Source organism: Alosa sapidissima, chromosome 11 (assembly GCF_018492685.1).
Source record: "Alosa sapidissima isolate fAloSap1 chromosome 11, fAloSap1.pri, whole genome shotgun sequence".
Lineage (NCBI taxonomy): Eukaryota > Metazoa > Chordata > Actinopteri > Clupeiformes > Clupeidae > Alosa > Alosa sapidissima.
The window spans coordinates 5058930-5081528 of record NC_055967.1 but is presented as its reverse complement, the minus strand read 5'-3'; the positions used below and the strand labels follow the sequence as shown (position 1 = coordinate 5081528).

At 44.6% G+C, this 22599-nt stretch overlaps 1 protein-coding gene across 1 annotated transcript in view; it reads right to left on the bottom strand.

The window, feature by feature from the left end:
- The window catches only part of LOC121724091 (insulin-like growth factor 1 receptor), a 41186-nt gene extending 19140 nt beyond the window's left edge, over positions 1-22046 (bottom strand). Inside the window, exons 1-3 of the mRNA XM_042110440.1 lie at positions 21047-22046; positions 5162-5725; positions 4389-4391 (exon numbers count right to left, since the gene is read on the bottom strand). Of these exons, the coding sequence (XP_041966374.1) occupies positions 4389-4391; positions 5162-5725; positions 21047-21140 (661 nt within the window). The 5' untranslated portion in view covers positions 21141-22046. The remainder of the gene's footprint in view (positions 1-4388; positions 4392-5161; positions 5726-21046) is intronic.
- Between the last annotated feature and the right edge of the window lie 553 nt (positions 22047-22599).

Genomic DNA, 22599 nt, shown 5'->3' with positions numbered 1-22599 from the left:
CGCACACACACAAAATCTCCTGATCCTGTGATGAACTAAGTTTGCAGGAATGCCCACTTAATTACATGCCCCACACCTGCAACACAGACAGGACCCACAGCAAAAACTTCTCCTCATACCAAACACACACTCACACACCCCCCCCCTTTCCCCACAATATTGAACCCACAGCCAACCCCCTCCACATACTCACACTCATCCCACATTAAAGTAAAAACACAGGACCCACAATGAACCCTCTCCAAAGCCCTAACACACACATGCAATAAGCCAGAGTGTTTGGGATGGCTCTGTCTGAGGTCACCAGCTTGTGCTCCAGTATGTGTGCTTGCTCTGTGGCAAGGGGGTGTGAGAATGCCCAAGAATCTAGGAGGGGACCTTCATCGTCTCCCTGACGACCCAAAGACTGACCTCCATCAGCCACACACACACACACACACACACACACACACACAGAAATATACACACACACACACCAATGTGCTTCATGTTTTACACCTTTATCTATGTAGCCCCTTATATTTTGAAGTCAAAGCATACTGATCTGAACTGGAGGAGACTGTACTATCATGGTGACAAGACAAACACAGAGACCAGTATTGATTACTTCTTTCCTCTCTACTTCTTGCTGTCTTCCATCTGCTTCTCTCTCTCACTCTCTCTCTCTGCATCCCCTCAATTTGTCTGCCCCTCTCCCTCTCAGCTTCTTAAGAGTTCACAGAGAGGACAGTGGCAGCGCGGATACTCGTGACTGGCCGCAGTGACCTTGACCCCCCGCCAATGTCGCAGTGACCATGCGCAGCAGTTTTTTCACGCACCACTGCTCCTCCTAGAGTGGTAAGACAAGGAAGGGGAGACAACGGAAAAACACAAGGGGGGAGGGGGGGGGATGCAGGGGGAGACATTCTCTGGTTTGGAAAAAAGCCTTGAATGAACCCGTGACTAGCAGGAGAGGTGTGTGTGTGTGTGTGTGTGTGTGTGTGTGTGTGTGTGTGTGTGTGAGTGAGTAAGTGAGTATCTATGTGTGTGTGTGTGTATGTGTGTGTGGGCAGGAGTTTACAAAGAATCCTTTAGTTTGTGTGTGTGTGTGTTTGTGTGTGTGTTGGTTGTCACACAAACACAAACACACACACACACGCACACGCACACACACACACACACGCACACACACACACACACACACACACACACACACAGGTGAGGGTGGGCGATGTATGATCAGACAGTGACAGCAGGGTCATCTCTGCAGCGCTTGTCCTGATGGCTTGTGGCCGAGTGTCGGGCGGTTGTGCCGGGGTGGAATGGCAGGAATGCGAGCCTTGCGGGGGCAGATAAGGCCACAACCCGTTAGGGGTGGAGGCCGACTAGCTGGGGCTGGGGTGGGATGTGTGTGTGTGTGTGTGTGTGTGTGTGTGTGTGTGTGTGTAAGGAGGGGGGTTAACCTTCAGGGAGGAAAACAACAAGGAGCAGTCTGACTGCCTGTACTGTGGTGGACCTGATGTCGCTGGCTCTGAAGAGAAGTCAGGGGCCTGTGTGTTACAACAGCCTGAGAGAGAGAGAGAGAGAGAGAGAGAGAGAGAGAGAGAGAGAGAGACTGACAGAGAGACTGAGAGAGAGCATATGTGTGTGAGATAGTGTGTATGGGAGATGTGTGTGTGACAGGGGGAGGTGTGCATGTTGACCATAAAGCTGATAAGACACAAGAACTAGAACCAGAGATACTGGGGAGCGAGGGTGCGTGTGTGTGTGTGTGTGTGTGTGTGTGTGTGTGTGTGTGTGAACAGGAAGCAGAGCTGTTAACACCCAGAGATAAGAAAGGAGAAGAGAGTGAGAAAAAGAGAAAGAGAGAGAGAGAGAGAGAGAGAGAGAGCCCTATTCTGCTAAACTGTCCAAAAGAGGGATGTAAAAAACAGACCCAGACAAAATAAGAGAGAGGGAGGGGTGGAGAAAGATAGGGAGCTGGGAGACACACACACACACACACACACACACACACACACACACACACACACACACACACACACACGCCCCTTTCAGCTCATCTCATCCACTTTGTCACACATCAACAGGTATAACCCTGACTTCCTTTCCTTCTCTTTCAGATCTTTCTTACACACACACACACACACACACACACACACACACACACACACACACACACACACACACTTGCATACAATGTCCCTGCACTAAGGCTTTCTGTATAAATAACAGTACATTTAGAAGTGTGTGTATATGACTTTGCAAGCGCTTATTCTATGCTGTGTTGTTGTGCTTTTGATCAGGCTAGTAAACAAACAAGGCGGCAACAACCACTCACAATGACTACAATGCAAATGGAAAGGGGTGTTTGATTTTGTAGTCCATAAACAAATACAGACACACACACATACACACACACACACAAACACACACACACACACACACAAACACACACACACACACACACACACACTAACAAACAACACTGTGGGTCTTCCTCAGAAGCCGGTGCAGGCCAGAACAAGCTGAGGAATGTTCCATTCAACTATAGGGGAGTGGGGGAGAGACAATACAGCTCCACTGGGCAACTGGCATCACCATCCTGCCACAAACACACACACACAAACACACTGACACATACCGGTACATTGAGCATTGCATACACACACACACACACACACGCACGCACACACACACACACACACACACACACACACACACACACTGAAACATACATTGAGTAGTGTACACACACACACATACACACACACAAACAAAGCTAGCTGGGAGCACAGAGGCAGTGGAGTGTGTGGGGCGAGGAGGACAGCATCTCTAAGCGGTGTAATTAGAGAGCAGGGCGACTGATCCAGATTGACTGCAAGAAAGGAAAAGAGGAGGAGAAAAAAACAGCCCAGCGTGCCCTTGAAGAAACATCTGTGCTCTAGAAAAACAAGGCAATTATACCGCCAGCGAGCAAGGGAGACAGAGAGAGAGACAGAGAGAGATAGAAAGAGAGAGAGAGAAAGAGAGGAGAGAGATAGGGTGAGGGAGAAAGAAAAAGGAAAGAGAGACACTGACAGAGGGAAGAAAAGGAGAAGAATAGAAAGAAAGGGAGAGAGAGAGGAAGAGAGGGAGGAGAGTCGGTGGTTCACAGGAACGGCTGCCTGGAGTCCTGCACTCAGTGACATTTGAAAGACGCCGCGTCCCCTAACACTTGTCCACTCAGGAAGCCAGGCTTCTGCTCTGACGCCGCCGAGTCCACCCATCCCCCAAAAGCAACAAACATGCGCACACACACACACACACACACACACACACACACACACACACACACACACACACACACACACACAGCAGACATTGCCTCTGCGCCGGCACTCCTTGGCGTCCACCTACTGTTATCTTGCCAGTAGAGGACAGATAGAAAGACAGAGAGAGAGAGAGAAACCAGAGAGGGAGAGAAGGAGAAAGCGGCTCTTTGAAGCTTATCTCTTTCCCTGCTGAAGCCGCCAACCTCCTCACTTTTAGCCGCCATCACCTTCTACTGCACTTCGCCTCTAAAGGAAAAGTATCTTTCTCTCTCTCTCTCTCTCTCTGTATCTATGTCATTCTTCCTCCCCCATTAGGTCAACACTCTGTCTTTCTCTCTCTCTCTCTCTCTCTCTCTCTCTCTCTCTCTCCCCTCTCTCTCTCTCTCTCTCTCTCTCTGTATCCTCCTGACTAGGTCTAACCTATGACTAAAAAGAGACTGGATAACCCTGCCCTGTCCTCTATAACCAACTGTCTAACAGTCTCCCCCTCCTAAGCTAAGCACTGCGGTCGCAAGTGGACAGGTGCTTCTTTATTCAAGAGTTTTGTATAAAAAGAAAGAGAGAGAACAAGAAGAAGAAGAAGGACTGACAGAGACAGTGTGTCCCTCTGTTCTTGCCGTTGTTGTGTGTTGGCAGATGAGAAGAAAGGCGACCTGGCTTGTCGGCCACACAGCAGTGCGGAGCATGAATGGGAAGCCCTGGAGTCCAAGGATGACTCACCGTCACCTCCCCCCTCAAGAGCCACTCTTCCCAGAAGACGTTACCACAGCAAACAGGTGTGCAGGGGAAAGGTGTGTGTGTGTGTGTGGGGGGGGGTGGATGTTGGGGGGGCAGGTATAGGCTTGTCCCAGGATGAGGCTGGAGAGGAGGGCTTCAGATGACTCAGTAGACCTAATAGCCACCCTCTCTCTCTCTTTCTCTCTCTCCCTATCACTTCATCTCTCTCTTTCTATTTGTTTTCAACTGTTTTCAATTTCCAAGACAAATCCTTGTGTTCATAAATTCATGCAAACCTATACATGACACCCATATCACCAGGGATATCAGGGTTCATAAGCAACTATGAATAAGTAAATAATTCACACACACACACACACACTTTTCTTAGCAAACAGCTTGTTGAGTATCGTTTCTCAAGGGCGATTATGTTTTGCTTTTTCCTTTGGGGGCCGATAAGATGAAAGCTCTACCTGAAACTGTCTGTTGTTGCAATAAAGGCCTTAATTAATTGCGCCGCCCGTAAACTCATTGAGTGCGCGCTGTGAGAGCAGATAAGACTAACTCAATATTTACATGATGGGTCCTGCCTGGCTGACTCTCCAAAGCTCTCAGTACCAAACAGAGACGCCAGGCTTTTATTACATACGCAGAAGCACACACACACACACACACACACACACACACACACACACACATTCACACACCAAAAAACAGTCTACCCTGTTCCCTAATGTGTCTCAGACCAATTAAATCCTGAGGAATCCCTATGTAGCACAGAAAGCTATTTTGCAGTTGTCCAAATACTCGTTTTCTGTAGACTACTCTGCACTCTGTCCTGCTCCTGCTTGTCACAGCTGAATCTTTGAAAACAAAGCCAAAGCACCCCCAAGCTTAACAGCAGACACCCATCCCAAATCGAGCATTTTAAAACAACTGTTCCTTAAACTCCTCCGACAGTCAGTGGATGACAAACAAGATCATGTCAGAACTAAACCTGCTGTCCTGGAGGCAAACTTAGAACCAGAACAACTTCAGTGTGGAAGGAGCCAGCATCAGCTGAACCCAACCAGTCACCAGTGGGTGGATACTTCTCTGGGTGGGATGGCTCTTTGCAAACTTTCCAAACAGTACTAAGAGCACCTGCTTACCTTTCTGACAGTGGTTGGCCGTCCAGCAGCGGTGGCTGTAGTGGTCATTGAAGCTAGTCTTGATGCACTCAGGCTGTCCATCCATGATACCCGGGCACACGTCGCCACATTCCGTCGTCTGCTTGTTGCCCACGATGAAGTTGTTGTTGTTGTCCATGATGAGCGACCAATCCACCGAGTTCAGATAGCACAGCTCGGGGTTCTTCTCGATCAGGATGGCGCCGCGCGTGATGTTCCGCAGGCTGTACAGGCCGATGTCCTTGAGGCTGGTCATCTCGAAGATGACCAGCGCATAGTTGTAGAAGAGGTTGCGGCCGCGGATGACGCTGAGGTTGGGGAAGAGTGTGCTGAGGCTGTCCAGGCCCGAGACGCGGAAGAGCAGCAGGTAGTCGGTGATGACGGTGAGCTTGGGGAAGCTGAGCGTTCGGAAGACCTCCTGATTGAGGTGGTTGGTCTTGTCGCCGATGAGCAGGATCTGCAGGTAGCCCTCCACCACCGTGCAGTTCTCCAGTAGCCGTGTGAACTCGCGGATGTCATTGCGGATGTCGACGTTCAGACCACAGACTAGAATGAGGAGAGAAAGAGAGGGAGAGAGAGAGAAAACAGGACAGAAAAAGAGAGTGAAATTAGTTTGAAGTCAGCAAATTAATACAAAACAACCAATTTGCATCAAGCAGCAAGGTTGTAAAACTGTACATTACATATTCAGACCCATCTCTTCTTTCCTCGTCCAAAGATGATAGTGTTACAGTTGAAAGAGCAAGAGAGACAACAAAGATGATTGTAATGCTGCCAAATGTTTTTTCCTCATTCAACCAGAGGCTGAAGTGGTGAAAAGTTACATGAAGTTACACTGTCAGCCACACTCACTGTTTTCCAGAAGAATTGAGAAGAATACAAATCTACTCATCGGGAGGTTAAGCCACCATTGCCAACCCATATCTACGAGCCAGCCTGGCTGATTTGTCCCAAGTATCTGTGACACTGCTAAACGAGTTTGCTGTTCGCTCCCAGAGAGCCCCGTGGGGCATAATCTCATGTGTTACTACTGCGCTATCTGATGCTACCAGGCCCTCACAGAGAATCCCACAACTGAATTCAGGCCATGGTTTAGTGCTCTCCCAAGAGAGAGCTCATTGTTGTTTTTGTCACGCTTGTTTTTCTTGCGTCTGTGTTTTTTTTTTGTGATGACATGATGATGTTCCAAGTGACAACAAATGATACGGACCGCATCCTTACAATGGCTAAGGAGCTGGCTGCCACATCAGCAAGGGCATCCCAGGACAGTTTGACTTTTTGCTTCACTGGAGGCTCTCTCTCTCTCTCTCTCTCTATCTCACTTTCTCTCTCTCTCTCTCTTTCGCTTTCTCTCTCTCTCTCACACTGAGAGAAGTATTAATGCGGATGGCAGAGGCTTCACCCCACATGCCCTGAGGGTTTATCAGAAAAGAAGGCCGTTCCATCCCGAGGGGAACAACAACAAGGAGACAACAACAGGGCTAAGAACCCACAGCTTAAGGTTAAGCCGTACTGTGTGTACGTGTGTGTGTGTGTGTGTGTGTGTGTGTGTGTGTTTTCATGTGTGTGGTGTGTGTGTGTGTGTGTGTGTGTGTGTGTGTGTGTGTTTTCATGTGTGTGGCGTGTGTGTGTGTTTACATGTGTGTTTTCTGTGTGTGTGTGTGTGTGTGTGTGTGTATGTGTGTTTTCATGTGTGAGGTGTGTGTGTTTACATGTGTTTTCGTGTGTGTGTGTGTGTGTGTGTGTGTGTGTTTTCATGTGTGTGGTGTGTGTGTGTGTGTGTGTGTGTGTGTGTGTGTGTGTGTTTACATGTGTGTTTTCGGTGTGTGTGTGTGTGTTTTCATGTGTGGTGTGTGTGTGTGTGTGGTGTGTGTGTGTGATTTTATGTGTGAGGTGTGTGTGTGTGTGATTTTATGTGTGAGGTGTGTGTGTTTACATGTGTGTTTCATGTGTGTGTGTGTGTGTGTGTGTGTGTGTGTGTGTGTATGTGTGTGTGTGCAAATATGCATCTGTGCAAACGTACATATGTGGGGTTTTTTTAAAACTGCTTTTTTACGATCAGGGGGCCAAGCTAGAAGGGAAAACTGAGGAAGCGGGTGAGCAAGTAGCATCTCCCTGTCATGGTTTGAGTAAGAGCAATAATAAACAGTTAATGGCCAGGGGCCCCTCTCGGAAACACTATCGTCGGTGTGTAAGCGATACCTCCGCTAGGTTACGTGAGGTGGAGGGACCTGAACAATGAGTCCTGCTGAAAGGGCTAAGGTACACCGCGTCTGCATGAGACTGGCATGGATGGACTCATGAATGGCAAATGTGGCTCTCGGGGAGTGGTAAACAAGATGACTGCACCAGAGTGCAAAAAAGTAAGACAAACACAGAAAAGAAAAGGAAAGAAAAGAAAAACAAGAGTTGCTGAATAACTAGATTTTGAAATCTTTGAAAATGTACGTGGTGACAACACATGGTTCTAGTGTTAACAAGGCACCCAAGGCAGAGGAGAGTTGCTCATTTGAGTTCTGTTCCCCTGCCTTCTCTACAACAGCAGAGAGAGGAGGTACAGGTAATAGCAGTCACCACTAATCTAACATTCAGACAATGAAGATCACAGGCTAACTTTCCACCACCACAGGCTCACCGTGGCGGCAGAGATGAGTTCTGAGACAAGGGATGACGCATCGCAGGAGCGTTTTGGCATATGAGCTCCTTTGCCTAAACCTTTTAAGTTCTTAGAGCGGCTTACTCTCGCACCGGCTCCTAGTCACGAAGTCATCATGAGACACACACAGGCCTAACCACCCCCCCTACACACACACACATCAGCACCACCCCTGGTCCAAACGGCTTGTGGCCCGTGCAACAGTCAAAAAGGATAACAGGACACAAAACAGCACCACTCACACATAGCGTCAGGGCACAAAGCCCCAGCTAGCCACAGAAATTAGTAGCATGCATGTGAGCCACTGTGGCAACAACAAAACCCCCTCCACAGATGATCCTCAAGAGACATGTGTTGAGAACAATCAGAGAAACACAGATATGGGAATTTGAATGGTTTATTTACGTGGATGTCTTTGTGCAACTCATAATAAGATTTGCTTGCTCACTCCCATGTTCAAACACTCTTTCTCTGTCTCTCTCTCTCTCTTACACACACACACACACACACACACACACACACACACACACACACACATGCACACACAGACACACACACACACACACACAACTGCATAACAATGAATGTGTGTCTGGCTATATAAATCCACTTAAAAGGTCCTCCCTGTTCCAACACCTCTCCCAAAATAGTAAGTGCATTGTTTATTGAGATGAATGGCTCTCATTTGCTTCCAGTCAGCAGTGTACGGCTCTCCAAACTTAGAAACCAACACGATTAGCTCCTTGAGAAAAATTGTATTTGCCAACAGCTACCCCCACTACCCCCAGGGCCACTTCACTGATCATCTCAAATGCCCTGGGGCTGCAGTTCTGGAGCTACTGAGCTGCATGTCTCTTTTGTTTCATGAAGAACTCTGTCTCTCTGCTCTTGCTCTTCCAGCTGTGTGAGTGTGTGTGTGTGTATGGGGGGGGGGGGACATACTCAAACACAAAGACTAATTTGTTTGTTGGTAAAAAGAAACTCTAGTCCTCAGTTCCTGTTGAATCCATTAACAAAATCAGACAGTCTGGCAGAGGAAGTTTAGAGAGAGAATGAAAAAGAGAGAGAGAGAGAGAGAGAGAGCAAGAGCAAGAGATAGGATGTCTGTCAGACATGACTATCTGTGATTGCATTAATGAAAAAGGAAGAAGAGGATAATGCAAAGTTATGAAAATAACTATTCAGTTCATGGCATTAGTTAAGAGAGAGAGAGAGAGAGAGAGAGAGAGAGAGAGAGAAAGAGAGAGAGAGAGAGAGAGAGAAAGAGAGAAAGAGAGAGAGAGAGAGAGAGAGAGAGAGAGAGAGAGAATAGGCCGGATGAAGTAAACATCTGAATTCTTTGGTCTAAGCCTGGAAAGGGGAAAAAATCCTTTTCTTCTGTGTATAAATTACTGTGGCAAACAGCAACGGCAGTCCCAGGTCTCCTGACAGTTCACCCCCTAGTCTTTATCTTTCACCTCTCCACCTGATCTTTGGCTAGACGTCTGGAGGGCCGGGGTGTTCTGTACACAGAGGTCCTGTCAGTTACACTACAAGGTGTCCACTCTCTCCCCACCTTCAGTCTTTGACAGCTCCACCAGAAAATCACTTCCAGACCGTGTGACTATGGTAGCCCTCAGGGGACAAGCAAAGCTCATCCCCAGCCTACATGAAAGCCTTGACTCCAGGAGTGGAAGTCGTGCCTTTTTCTCTCTTAACACATCTCCAGCCACTGCCTTCAAGCCAACACATGTACAAAGCAAGTGTGTAATGTGATGATGACAACATAAAAAAACAACATTACTTTGAACAGATATGAAAAGCTCAGACATCATTTTGTTTTGCCTCCAAACAGAGAAAACTAATGGAATTCATGTTTGCCATTTTCTATTGTTGTGCTTTTGTATTTGTTGCTACCTAGACACAACACAACATGTCTCCTGTCATTCACTTTTTGTAATGGTAGTGGTGGTGCTGCAAAGTGAAACATGGCAGTGTTACAAATGTGACCTTGGGAATCAAGGCCAGCTGGGTTAGTATACTTTGCTGATAAGTATTCAATGTTGGCAGAGCTTCATGAAGATAACCCAAATATGTCTGTCAGAGGAAGAATAATAACAGCCTTAACTGGAGAGGCACCCAAAGAGCAGACATCCGTCAAGGCCAAATGCCATATGTCGCAACATTAACAAAAGCGAAACAGACAAACCACCTTCAAAATATAACATTCTTGGGGAAGGTGACAAAAGGTGACAAAAATAACAAGTAGGCATGAGAATCTAGGCATGATCACTAATCAGATTGCAAGCAAAATATAAGCTGTGTGAAGTCAGAAAAGGGTAAAGTAACTATGATATTACCGCCATCCTAAAATCCAGTCAGGTCCTCATGGAAATAAAACTCACCAATAACAATTTATCTGTAATGTCCAAAAACCTGACATGAGTTACATGAAGCTATACTGCACTGGCAGGAGTGTGAAACAAAGCACACAATGTTCAAATGCCTGAGGAACAATAGGTCACCTAGATGCAGCCATTTCCCACTCATACGCAGCCAAGCATAACCCAAATAGCAGCCTCTTCCTTCTTCACTGAGTTTCACACCACTGTATGAGCAGCCCTATCTGGTCCATTCCATTCCCAGTGTTTACCACTGATAACCTTGGCCTGGCCTTCCACCAGAATGCCATTCTTTGTCGCCATAGAGCTCAGAGTTAACGACATGAGGCTCGAGTACAACAATCCATCTAAAAGAATAATATAATAACTTAAGTTACTGTAGTCAAACTCAACAATGCAAGTGACCTTAAGGCAAGTGACCTTAAGTAATTGATGCTTTAATGCTTTAAAGGAAAATTCCGGTTTTTAGCACTTCAAGGCCATTTTCTGGTTTGTTTTGGATGAACTAGAGTGGTGGACACCGACATTTTGACGATTGGTCGTCTCGACTTTTCTGACTCGTTTTGAATCGCCTTTGCCTGCTCAGGGTGGCTGCCAACAGGCATACTGTAGGCTACTCAAACATGTCCTAAAACAACCCTTAACGTTCGTTTTCAAAACTGTGCAACTCACCGAGTGGTTAGTGGAGTTCGTTGACTATTAAAAGCAAATATATCGGTGCAATGTATGATTTCCAGCCGTCTTATTTGCTAGGCCTATTGTGGAACTATTTATTTAGACACCTCACAACTGTGTATAAACTTCCGCTCAATATTTGAACCTGGAGCGTAGACGGTGGCGCAGTAATATCAACGTGTCTTTGTCTTTCAACAGAAATCAATGGGATTTTACAAAATGCCAAATAAAACAAGACAGAAACTGTATTTCGCTATACTTGTTTTGAAACATCAACGAACACCACGCTGAAGTGTCAACCCAGATGCCTGAAAAATGAGTTTAGCCTATAGATCTACCTGTTCAGCCACGGTTATGCTTTCAGAGACGGTGAGAGGGTTCAAGAGCACCCCCTGTCTGTGGAATTTTCTAAATTTTCTATCATTTGCGATGCTACTTCAGAAGCCGTCCCAGGCGCACCAAATAAATAATAACCTATAGGTTTACGCTAGGCTATGTAAAACTCCCCATTAACAGCATCACGTCACTAACCACAGCTAAGACTGCACAATCTCTATTCACTCTGTTGGATATCTGAAGCCAGTTTGTCTACTTAGATACTGTAAATCCTCAAATTATGGCCGGGGTCTTAAGACAAAGTACAGGCCTTTAGGGGCAGGATTGTATTCGAGACAGCCCTTTATTTCTTATGCGAGTTTTATTTTGAGATATGCGTTTCTTGGAGCGGCATACTGGTAGGCCTTCAAAAGCATGACATTTTCAGTTTAGTTTGATATTTAATTTACTTTTGGACTGTTTGATTATATTGTTAAATGTTGGGACTGATGGGCACTGAAATCTGGGGAGGTATGATCACTATTACGTTCCATGTAGTTGAAAGAGTGTCGGGATTTCAAACAAACCATCCGCTTTCATGCGTTCATTGAACATTTGCGGTGATGTAATGGAAACCTTATTGCGTAGCCAAGTAGCCTATTGAGTTATTTTTAAATTATGCATGATTTACTTTTAATTAATTTTGTAGGCTGGCTTTATTTTGTTATATAGAAGTATCTAAATAACCTGTTAAAATGTACCAGAATTCAGGAAATTGCATCTAGTCAAAATTTCTGGGGGAGGACCCCCATACCCCCCCTCTGAAATGTCCCACCCACTTTCACAATGCCTCCGACGCCCATGGTCCTAGTAGTAGGCTAGATCCCTTTGATACCAATGTTCATTTAACCCTTCGAAGTCATCATGTCGCTGGCGACATGAAAACGCACCGTCCGAATCAACGCGAATATCTCCGCGATCGTGTGTGCTACAAACGAACGAACAGTGACAATGGAAAGAGCAGGGATGGCACTTTCAAATGATACCATGGTTGGGTGTGTAACCTGTCGGGATCGCGAAATAAACAGTTTCTTGGAAATACAGAAAATGAATGTGTATTTTTGGAACATTCCATTGTAATCGATCAGGTTTTTATCACGAATATCTCCGCGATCGTGAGTGCTAGAACCGAACGAACAGTAGCAATGGAAAAGAGCAGGAAAAGCACTTTCAAATGATACCATTGCGTATATAACCTACTGGGATAGGTGAAAAATAGGCTACTGTAAAAAATGTATGTGTTTATGGAACATTACATTGTAATCGATTGCGTTCTTATCATGATGTCTAACATAAACTCAACTAATATAAGTAAAACATTGCCATGAATCTACTACCCACAAAATACCACAACACTTTGCTTACAAGGCAGTAATCTTGTAATCGAAGTAATCGAAGTTCCACTCGGCAACGATCGTGAAAATGTCTTTTCTGGTATTTGAGATGTTTTCTTTGTTTATTTTAGTTTGGTATGCATGTGAATGAATAATATAATGATCAGAAAACAGTTCATTGACAATATATTGTTGCTCTACTTCAAGATTGAACTTTTTAAAAAAAAAAAACGCTTTTTGTATTTTTGGGGTAGTTTTAGATAGGGTAGGCTATGTATTTCTTAAGATATAATTACATATTAAGAAAGCAGAGATTCTGCTGAATAAAATTAAACCAAACACTTAGGGCAGAAATATGTATGGCAGTGATAAAAATGACTAAAACCGAGGGTATGCTAAAATGGTCAAATTGGGCTGCGACTCCCAAGGGTTAACTCTGGGACCCTGGTCCCAGGGATGGATTACTGCACGGGCCTTCTGGGCCCAGACCCAAGGGCCCAAGGTGTCAGGGGGCCCTGAAGCCCAAGCCTTTGCATGGAATCATTGCCTCAATATCAACACATCAGGATGTAGGCTATGAATCTGATTGAATTTAGTATTGGCCATCCCCAAAATGGTAGCCTGACGAGGCAGACCCACATTAAAATGTAGGGTCTGGGCACTCACCGTTCGCAGTGCTCAGTCCGAGGGGCGGGATAATCGGTTGTCTTTCAAATTCCCTCTGCACGCAATAGCACAGCGCTGAGTCCCATGCTAGTTGGCTAGTTCAAACTTTTGCCATCTCAAAACAAGCTTAACTCGTGTCACACTGTTGGCCAACAGCAATATCCATCTTCTTTGTTTTCAAGTAGCAGGGAATTCAAGCCAAACCGTTGCAACTCTGCCATCAATCATTCTGTTATGCCCCCCTAACGACTCTATAGACGATTTGATTGGCCTGATAGAAGTTTAATTTTTCGAGCTCACAAGCCAACGGAGAGTTGCTAGACTAGCCCTGGAAGCAAATGTAATTTGCTGCCGCTAGGGTGTGTCTAGATTTCTAAGCTACCAAAATGCACCAGAATACAGGAAATCACATCTAACAAATGAAAAAATTCTGGGGGAGGACCCCCAAACCCCTCTTCCACATATGCGACAATTACTGGGGAGCCCTTAATACATGTGGGCCCAGGGGCCCGAAAGTTCATAATCCGTCCATGCCTGGTCCCTACACCTGAGAACCACTTTACTGTACGGTATAATGCTGAATGAGCCAAACAGAAATTTCGGCAGCAAAATTTTGGTTGGCCCCACCAAATCTCACTCCAAGGTTTTTTGAAAAGTTGGCAGCCCTGCAAAAGGTGTAAAAAACGTATTAAAGGGACTCCAGGCAAGCCTGATGCTTTTTCTCTACGAAACTCCCCCTCGCTCGGTCTGAAGCTCTTTTCCTTTTCTTTGCATCTTCCGTCAAGGGTTTTCGCTGCTTCTTCGCCGGCTCTGCCATTATACACACGTTTGCCACAATCGCTACCTTTTTGTTAGCCTCCCTCTGTGCTGTGGATGCAGGATGTAAATTGATCCTGCTTCGGTCGGCGGGTACGATACACTGAACTTGCAAGCGCGATATTCTTCCTACAGGCAGTAGGGGCGGGCGAGAGAGTCTTCATTCGCCCTGTAATGAGTCATTTAACCATATACCGACTTACGAAGATGAGTAATTAACACGAAAACGTTGCCTGGTGTGCCTTTAATGGAACACAATCTAGCTGCCTCCCAGAGAGAACATTTAGCTTTATTACAATTACAAAAGACAAAATAGCTAACAAAACATTGCTTTCATGATATATAGTCTCTAAATGAGCAGTCTCACTGTTGTGACTATATCAGGGTAAGTCATTTAAAACTCTTCTCCTATACAAGAACTAGTTTATGACTGTTTGACATGTTTAAGGGAGTCAGTCACCAACATCAAGGCCAGTTAAGTCCTTTGGGACAGTATATTGTGGCCAGTTTATCAGAGGTTACTGGAACCATTTTGCCGTCCATTAATAAGGGACCATTCTCGGAAACAGGGACATAATTGCAACGGTTTTCCGTAGTTTTCACAGCAAACTGCTGTAAATCTGTTCCGGCACAGGAAGCATTACTTTTCCATTGTTTTTTTTTAGGATCGTGATGTGATACAACCCAGCGCACAACTTGGATTGACAACTTGGATCTCACAGCTCAACAACCCAACACCAATTTTTGCTGTCCCTTTCCTTGTGAAAACTACAGCAAAGGTCCCTGGGAGCCAACATCAGTAGCCTCCGTTTGCTTCCCCTGCACCCGTATTCAGCAAGTCTTCAGCAGACAGCAATCAGCTCAACTCTGCAGCGGTCAGAGAAACAGCAGGAGAAGAAGCAGCACTGGTCACTCTACCCCCCCCCCCCCCCTCCACCCACCCCCTCTCCCTCTTCCCGTGCCTCCAACCCCACCCCCACCCTCTGACACCTGCTACCTCCACTAAGCTTAATCCCCGGCATGCTGGAAGTCATCTGCCTACAAGGCTGGTGCTTCGGCGCTTCCTGGACAAGCGCTCCAGTGCCTCAAAAAGGTCTCAGCTCAAGTGTCAAGAGCCCAGCTGGCAATGACACACTCCACTCATCTATGGCAAGCATTCAGACTCGCTCACAGCAGTACCTTACCATAACTCCCAGAGCTGCGTTTGCCACAAAGGGGTGTGAACATGTTGATATCTGTGACACGTCAAAACAACATGCGAGTGTTGATTAATTTTTATCTTAATTTTCAGGATTTTCTGTCCAGCTCTTTCTCATAAAACATAATGTTAATTATTGCGAACATGCCTTTCCAACTGCTGACTTACAATACAACACATGAGAAATTTCATATGCATTCGGCTTTAAACTTGACTAATACACAACTTCTATCTAATACGCTGTGATCATATTTTAGAACCACCTTCCTAAGGAATTTCTGAACACAGAAATATCATTACCACCTTCACTAAGTTGGAGTGGATTTCTCAAAATGCTTTACATAAGTTGTGTTCAGGCAGCTGATTATAATTACAATGTTACGATAGGCTTATGAACTATTAAAAAACACTTCCATTTTGATGCAGAGATACAAACGGTACTAAAAGGAAACAAGCAGACACAGAGGGTCTCTTGCTGTCAATGAACTATTTTAGCCTTTTTCGTCTGCACAATGAGAAAATATCAGGTAGGGATTATCTCTAGCACAAGCTGCCTGCTCTTTCATGTTATGCATCATTTCTCAGGCAGCAAAAGGAGACATTAAGCTATTCCTGCTCATATAGCCAGCACTGCTACAGGAGACGATGATGAAGGCAGGTCCCCCAAGCTTGGCCGCGATTGGACGTGACGTCACAGACCCCATCTGGCAGCTTGCGAGAGTCGTGAGGGCAGCATGTGTGTCGTCATCGACGACAACCACTTACGCGCGCGCACGCACACACACACAGAGGCTTCAGCGAGCGATGCTGCTGACACACTTTCTCTCCTGGCAAAAAGGAGACTGAGAGTGAGTCATTGGCGCTAGCGTGGGGCAGCGTGGAGTCCAGCACTCAGGCAATCGTGGGACGTGGACAGCACTGGGGTGCAAAGGCACGACAGCATCCAGGCTTGATGGCTGGTGCACAGGGAGATGTGCACGCCACATATTACTAAATGAGAGAGGGGAAGCAAGAGAGAGAGAGAGAGAGAGATGAGGAGGGATGAGACACACAGCTACAGGTTCCTCCACAGAGATATGTGAAATACGCTTACCCTCCCTCGCACGTTAAGCAATGAATGTTTTGTGTGTGTGTGTGTGTGTGTGTGTGTGTGTGTGTGTGTGTGTGTGTGTGTTGTGTATGTGTGTTTGTGTAAGGATATACATCTCTTGGTGCACATGTGACACTACATGAGTGCGTGTGTGGTGTGTGTGTGGCTGAGCGAGTGTCCTTAACTACTCATTCTCTGCTGCCTTAGCTCACACTCACACCGGGAGTGGACCGGGGAAGCTCTGGCCAGCATTCTCTCACTCCCAGACAGGCATCAGCTAATGCGCTGTGTGTCCGTAGGCATTTACAGGCTCGGGGCTACAGAGGAGACACTCTCTCTGCAGCAAGAGGCCGCCCAGGGCCCAGCGACCGCCCGTGTGAACAGCGAAGGTCCAATAAAACCGTTCACAAACTCTCCACTCTTCCAATCAACAAAACCATGTCTGTTTCCCCTCACTGAATGTATTTTTATATGTACTATTTTCAAACCTCAGTTTCTACGCTCTCTCTCTCTCTCTCTCTCTCTCTCTCTCTCTCTCTCTCTCTCTCTCAATGAACCGTGGAGTCTTGTTTGCTGTACACTTGGAAGCTATGGCATGGAAAGTTTACTGTGGTGAACATGAAAGAAGATTTAATTACATTTTATTAGCCTGACCAGATTATTAAAACGAATGGGGTGAAAAGGCAGTGTAAGAGACTAAAGAGCAGGACCATTCATTCAGCTAGCTTAGTTTTTATCCTGGGAATTTTGCACTGTAGGACGTCTAATATAGATGTTTAAAAATGTTTCAAATCATTTTTTTTTTTTCAACAATCAACTTAACAATTTTCAATTTCTAGCAACAAAACCAAGAACATGTGAGTGATAATTATGCCATATATAATATTACTAAGTTCAATTCAATAAAGTCAAATTAGATTGCATTGTGCCCCAACCACAAATGAAAGACGTTCCTCCGTATCATCATGTGTTTAGGTCCTCTCAACCTTCCTGGACTTCCTTCACTCTGAAGAAACGGAGCCATGATTACAGGCTGACATTACCAATCAGAGAAACACAATCAGGATGGAACACTATAGGAAACAAAATGTTTAATAATGCCACCTCCTGTTTAAATTCATAATATGTACTCTGGGGTCTTCCCATTTTAGACAACAGATGCCTTGATTTTAGTCAGAGCGCCCGTCAATGTAAGCCTCCCTGTGATGCATTGTGCTTAACGCAAATATTTATTTTATTTCCTGTTTAACCAGGTCTGAATAAACCACATGGCTCTATCCATATAGACATATGGCACTTGACCCATTCTTTGGTTGGTAAATTGAGAGTTGTTCCTCAGCAAGTGCTTCAGGCATGTTTACTTCTTTACCAAGCATTCTAAACAATGGAATTCCAAGTCAAATGGCCTACTCTTCTCTGGGTGATGAAAAATAATGTTAAATATCATTAGTGGGGAAAATACTACAAGTTCTAAATGGGAAGCTTTGGAAACTGAATAAGGTTTGGTTCCAGCAGCAAGTCCTTTTTGTCTTTTATTTAGAAGACCCTTATTATCTATGGAATGATGACAAAACTTGGCTACCCCCACCTATTTGCTCATTGTGTCCCATACTGGGGGTCCTGCTCTCATTGGGGTGTTGAGGAAAGGTCACCGAGACACTGCCACTGGGCAGGGGACATATATGCCTGGCCGCAGTGGTCAATGGTTTTGAATTGAGTCTCTCTCCTTTTGGCATGCAAATACAGGACTCGGCTTGGTCCATTTTTCTTGTGAGGATCACCTCACAACGGTCCTCCCCCTCAGACACTCCACACAAAAACATCCCGCACAGACAACCAACACATCAATGGCCACTACCGGCAGCAAACTCACAGTCTCATTCAGAATCAATTAACTCTGCTGAATCAATTAAATGCTAAAACAAAGAGGGACAGAAAAAACAAAACAATTCCCTTCTCCACCTCAGTCACTGACAGAAAACACCCAGTGTTTCCCATACATTGACTTATTTGTGGCGGCCCACCACAATATCAACATTGACCACCACACAATGATTTTCCAGGTTGTACTAAATTCTGCTTAAATCTTGTTAGCATAATAACCACGCTGTGCTAATTTGTTAAAAACTGTTGCATTTAAGTTAATTCTGCAAACCAACCACCACAAATGGAATTCAATTCTGTGGGAAACACTGAACACCACAACTTCTTCAAACAGACATCTGTAGAAAAGTAGCCTAGACAATACCAGCCAGTGAGTCATTTATCCTCACCGATGCAAATGTCAGAAAATCCCAAGACATATTGTAAGACAAATAAGAATAGCAGCAAATTAATATGCGAGTTGCAAATTGTTGACCAAAATCAAAAAGAAGAGAAGAGAGAAAAAACTTTCACAATAAATACCATATGGAAAGAATGTATCCAAAACAATAACTCAAGCAGTCTTAACATCAGGTAATGTTGCCCTACATATGTTAATGTTTGGAAAAAGTTAAACTAAGAACAAAGTGGCCGATTCATATCCTATCTTATAGAGGCATGAATCAGTGACTTAGTGGCAGTCATCAAACATCCCTTACAAGCTCACCTCATGACTGTGCTGGCCCAGCAACTACTAGTCAGCCTGTTGATACACAAATATCCCTCCTCAACTAAGCCTAAATCTTATCTTTAGTTGAACAGGATATAAAGCAACTGTCACAATTATACAGTTGAATGGATGCTGACATTGGAAATCGTTTTGATCGCATATGTGCAGCCGGGTCTTGATCATAGTCTGCTCTTGCATTGCTTTTCAAGAAAACAAGACCATAGTTTTCAGTCATCTCTGTGAAGTGTTGACTAAATCACCCATCTTATTTATTGGCCAGTATAGACAGTCTGTGTTGGCGATGTTTTACAATGGGCTTCAAAATCTATTTTGATGTATTTTCAAAAGACCCAGCATCAGTGTTTTGTTAAAGGATAATTCCGGTGTGATTTTGAGTCTACCAATGAAGTATGGAGCTACTTTGAGCCTCGTAAATGGTGTAAAACAGTGATTTATTTTCATGGCTAGGCCGATGCCCGAGGCACCACAACGAAACCCTGTTGGTAGCATTGGCTAACAGATTTCTGAGTACAGGGGACCAGCCGAGGTGAGCTATGAGACATACGTTCACACTCGGTATCATGTTTCAACACACTTTAGGTCAATATCACACCGGAATTCTCCTTTAAGAAAAGGTGAAAATTGATTAGTTAATTCTGTGACACACCTTGGCTAGCCTACTGCATATGACTTCACTTGAATAAATGAATATTAGTTCTATCATGATGACAGGATCTTGCACATTTATAGGTAATTTAGATTTAGATTTTAGTCTTCTCGGGTCTAACAGACTACATCTCCCCCATGGAGAAACACGATTTGCTGCTTTAAAAACTTCCTCGAAGGCTACACTCACCCACCCTTAACTCTAGCCTATTTGTTTTCTCCATAATGTCTATCTTTTTGGAATCCAAATTCTGATTTCCCGAAACCATTTGAGTCATTTTGTTGACGCCACCTTCTAATTAAGGAACAATTTAGAAGGATGTGTGATTTGTAAGCACGCAGCCAGCCACAGATCTCTGCCTGAGATCTCCCTGGGACCTACAGCTTGAAAACAGCAAGCTGTAAACGACTGAATTTCTGCTGATACACTGTTATGGAATGTAGCTTTTCAGACATGGGTTATGCGACGAATTTCTCGGAAACGGTTACAAAAACATTGCCTCAGGCCGATACTATGGCCACATGGTTAAGTTAGAGTAGCTTTCTCCGTGACGCAAAGAACAATTCTCTACAGACCCCGTCGCCACCAAACGCACAAGGCTTTCAAGCCACTCTTCGCTGATTACATTCTTTGAGAGGTGGTCCGACAAATTAAGCATTTAAAATAGCCTATGCCTATATAATTAATAGGCAGTCATATACAACAATATTTGTGATGAAATAGCGCTATCTAGTTACAGAATGCTCATTTCATGTCTTGTGCATGTGGCTTTGAGGGTCTGCGGCTTTTCATCAGCGTTAGGTTATGGATTGGTGCAAAAAGCATTTTGTCTAACCATAAGGACAGTTTAATAGTGGCGAATGGTAGTCTTCTCATTAATACGATGTTACCTAGCCTATTTTCCATGACAGACGTAGCCTACACGTCATCAGTGTTGGAAGAGCATCATAAGTCACTCGTTAAGTCAGCATCATGATATCGTTTTATTAATTTGTTCTGTTGCCTGAATGTAAACCATAGTATAACGGATAGTCCAATCTTCACAGCGTGTCTGTTGTCTTGGAAATTCAAGCAAGGATATAAACCAAGACACATTTTTCTTTGCCATTCTGTGTAGGCTATTGCATTCAGGCTCATAGACCAACTAACACAAGGCTTATCGAACTAAATTAATTAGATAGCCATTGCTACACTCAGCGTCCATTTTCCATTTAAAATGAATGGAAAAACTTAGAAATCAAAGGTAGCCTACGTCTAGGCTATCTGTCAACCTGTAAAGGGCGACTATAATACCCACGTGCTTTAAACACCTATAGGATAAGTCAATCTTTTGATTGACGTATGGGCCTACTGTGAAATCCAAGCACAATAACTGATATAAACAACAAGCATAACTGAGCGAATACATTCACTTACTTTCTCCACCGGCGGGCCACATGCAGAGCGTAGAAACAGACAGTAAAAGACCCCAAAATAAGGTCAATTTATCCCGTTCTATTCCAGATTTCATTCCTGTTGAAATTATATCCTTACAAGTAATATTAAGAGTAGGCCTAATTGAAAAGGGGCTTGTTCCTCCAATTTTGTAGGAACGGTATCACTTGTCGTCAGTCCACAAAAAAAGTGATAACCTCACAGTGTTGTTTCAGATTGTTAGAAAGCAGTCCGATCTTGATGGAATGGTTGACCAAATTTCGCGTTCCCAAAAGGGAAACAGTGATAATAAACAAAAACAGTTTTTTTCCTAAAACGACTTTTCACAAATCATCCAAAACATGTCATTATTCCTGCCAACAAAACAACGATTTGTTCAAGGCCGTTAAAAAAATCGAGCCATGAAATCCACTTGAATGATAGTAATCCGCATCTTCAGCCTCCATGTCTTGAAAAAGCACAAGAGACACGAACACTAGCTGAACGGCTAACAGAATAAAAGACACCCGATAAAGAACAGGCTACAACATATGTGTTTCCCAATTCCTTGTATTCTAGAGAACAAGGCTACTGAGGCCTTAGAGGGGAAATCTTAAGGTCAGAACCAGCCGATGGTGATGGTGAGGATATGAATGAAAACGCAGCCCCCCGTTTCAATGCGCCTCTCCGACAGCAGGGCTCGATCCAAAATATCCGCCAGGACTAAAATGGTTTCACCAACTGCACCCCCCGTTTATCCCTCCTCCCTCTTGCTGTCTGTCTTCACTCGCTCTCACGGTCGATGTGTTTTGCTGAGGGAATAGTCCTCTCCTGACGCGCAAAAGCAGAGGTAGGCTACTCTAAGCTCTGTTACTTAGGGATATACAAATCGGGAATCAGTGGTTGAAATGTTGTAACTTCTTGATTGGTTAGATTTTCTTAATTAGTGCTCCGGTAAGCCAGCCTCCTATGTCGGTCTCTGCTCCGTAGAATCACCGCCGTAAACAAGACTCCGCTTTTCTCACACACAAACACACATAATGCTATGTGAGTAAGTGAGGAGGAAAAGACGGAGTGGATCATGGCTCTGTCGTTTTAAGATGCTATTTATATTTCCCTTGCCATACCAAAACATCTTGGCAGACGTTACTGACTTTTAGTATAACATTTTTGCTTTAACTGAGTTATTTCAAACGCTCTAAATAGTCACAATGTGACATAGCCTACATTATGATTTATCCTAAAGACCCCATTTCTACCTAAAGTTAGGCCATGTTGGAACCAAGTGAGTGACGCGGGCATAATGCAACATTTAGAGGCTCATAGGCTTCTTCCCAGAAACTGGATATGATGGAAGAACATGAGTTAATGTGTGCACCGTGTAAAGAAATGGGCAAACAACCACCCCATCAAAGGACAAAACAGGAAGCCCATATTGATAACAGCGTTGCTTATTAGAAGACTACTCATGTCGTCTGCCCTTGGCTATGTGAACCTCCTTTCCGAAACGTTTGGTTTAGACATTCAACCGCACTAAAAACAAATATGCCTCTATG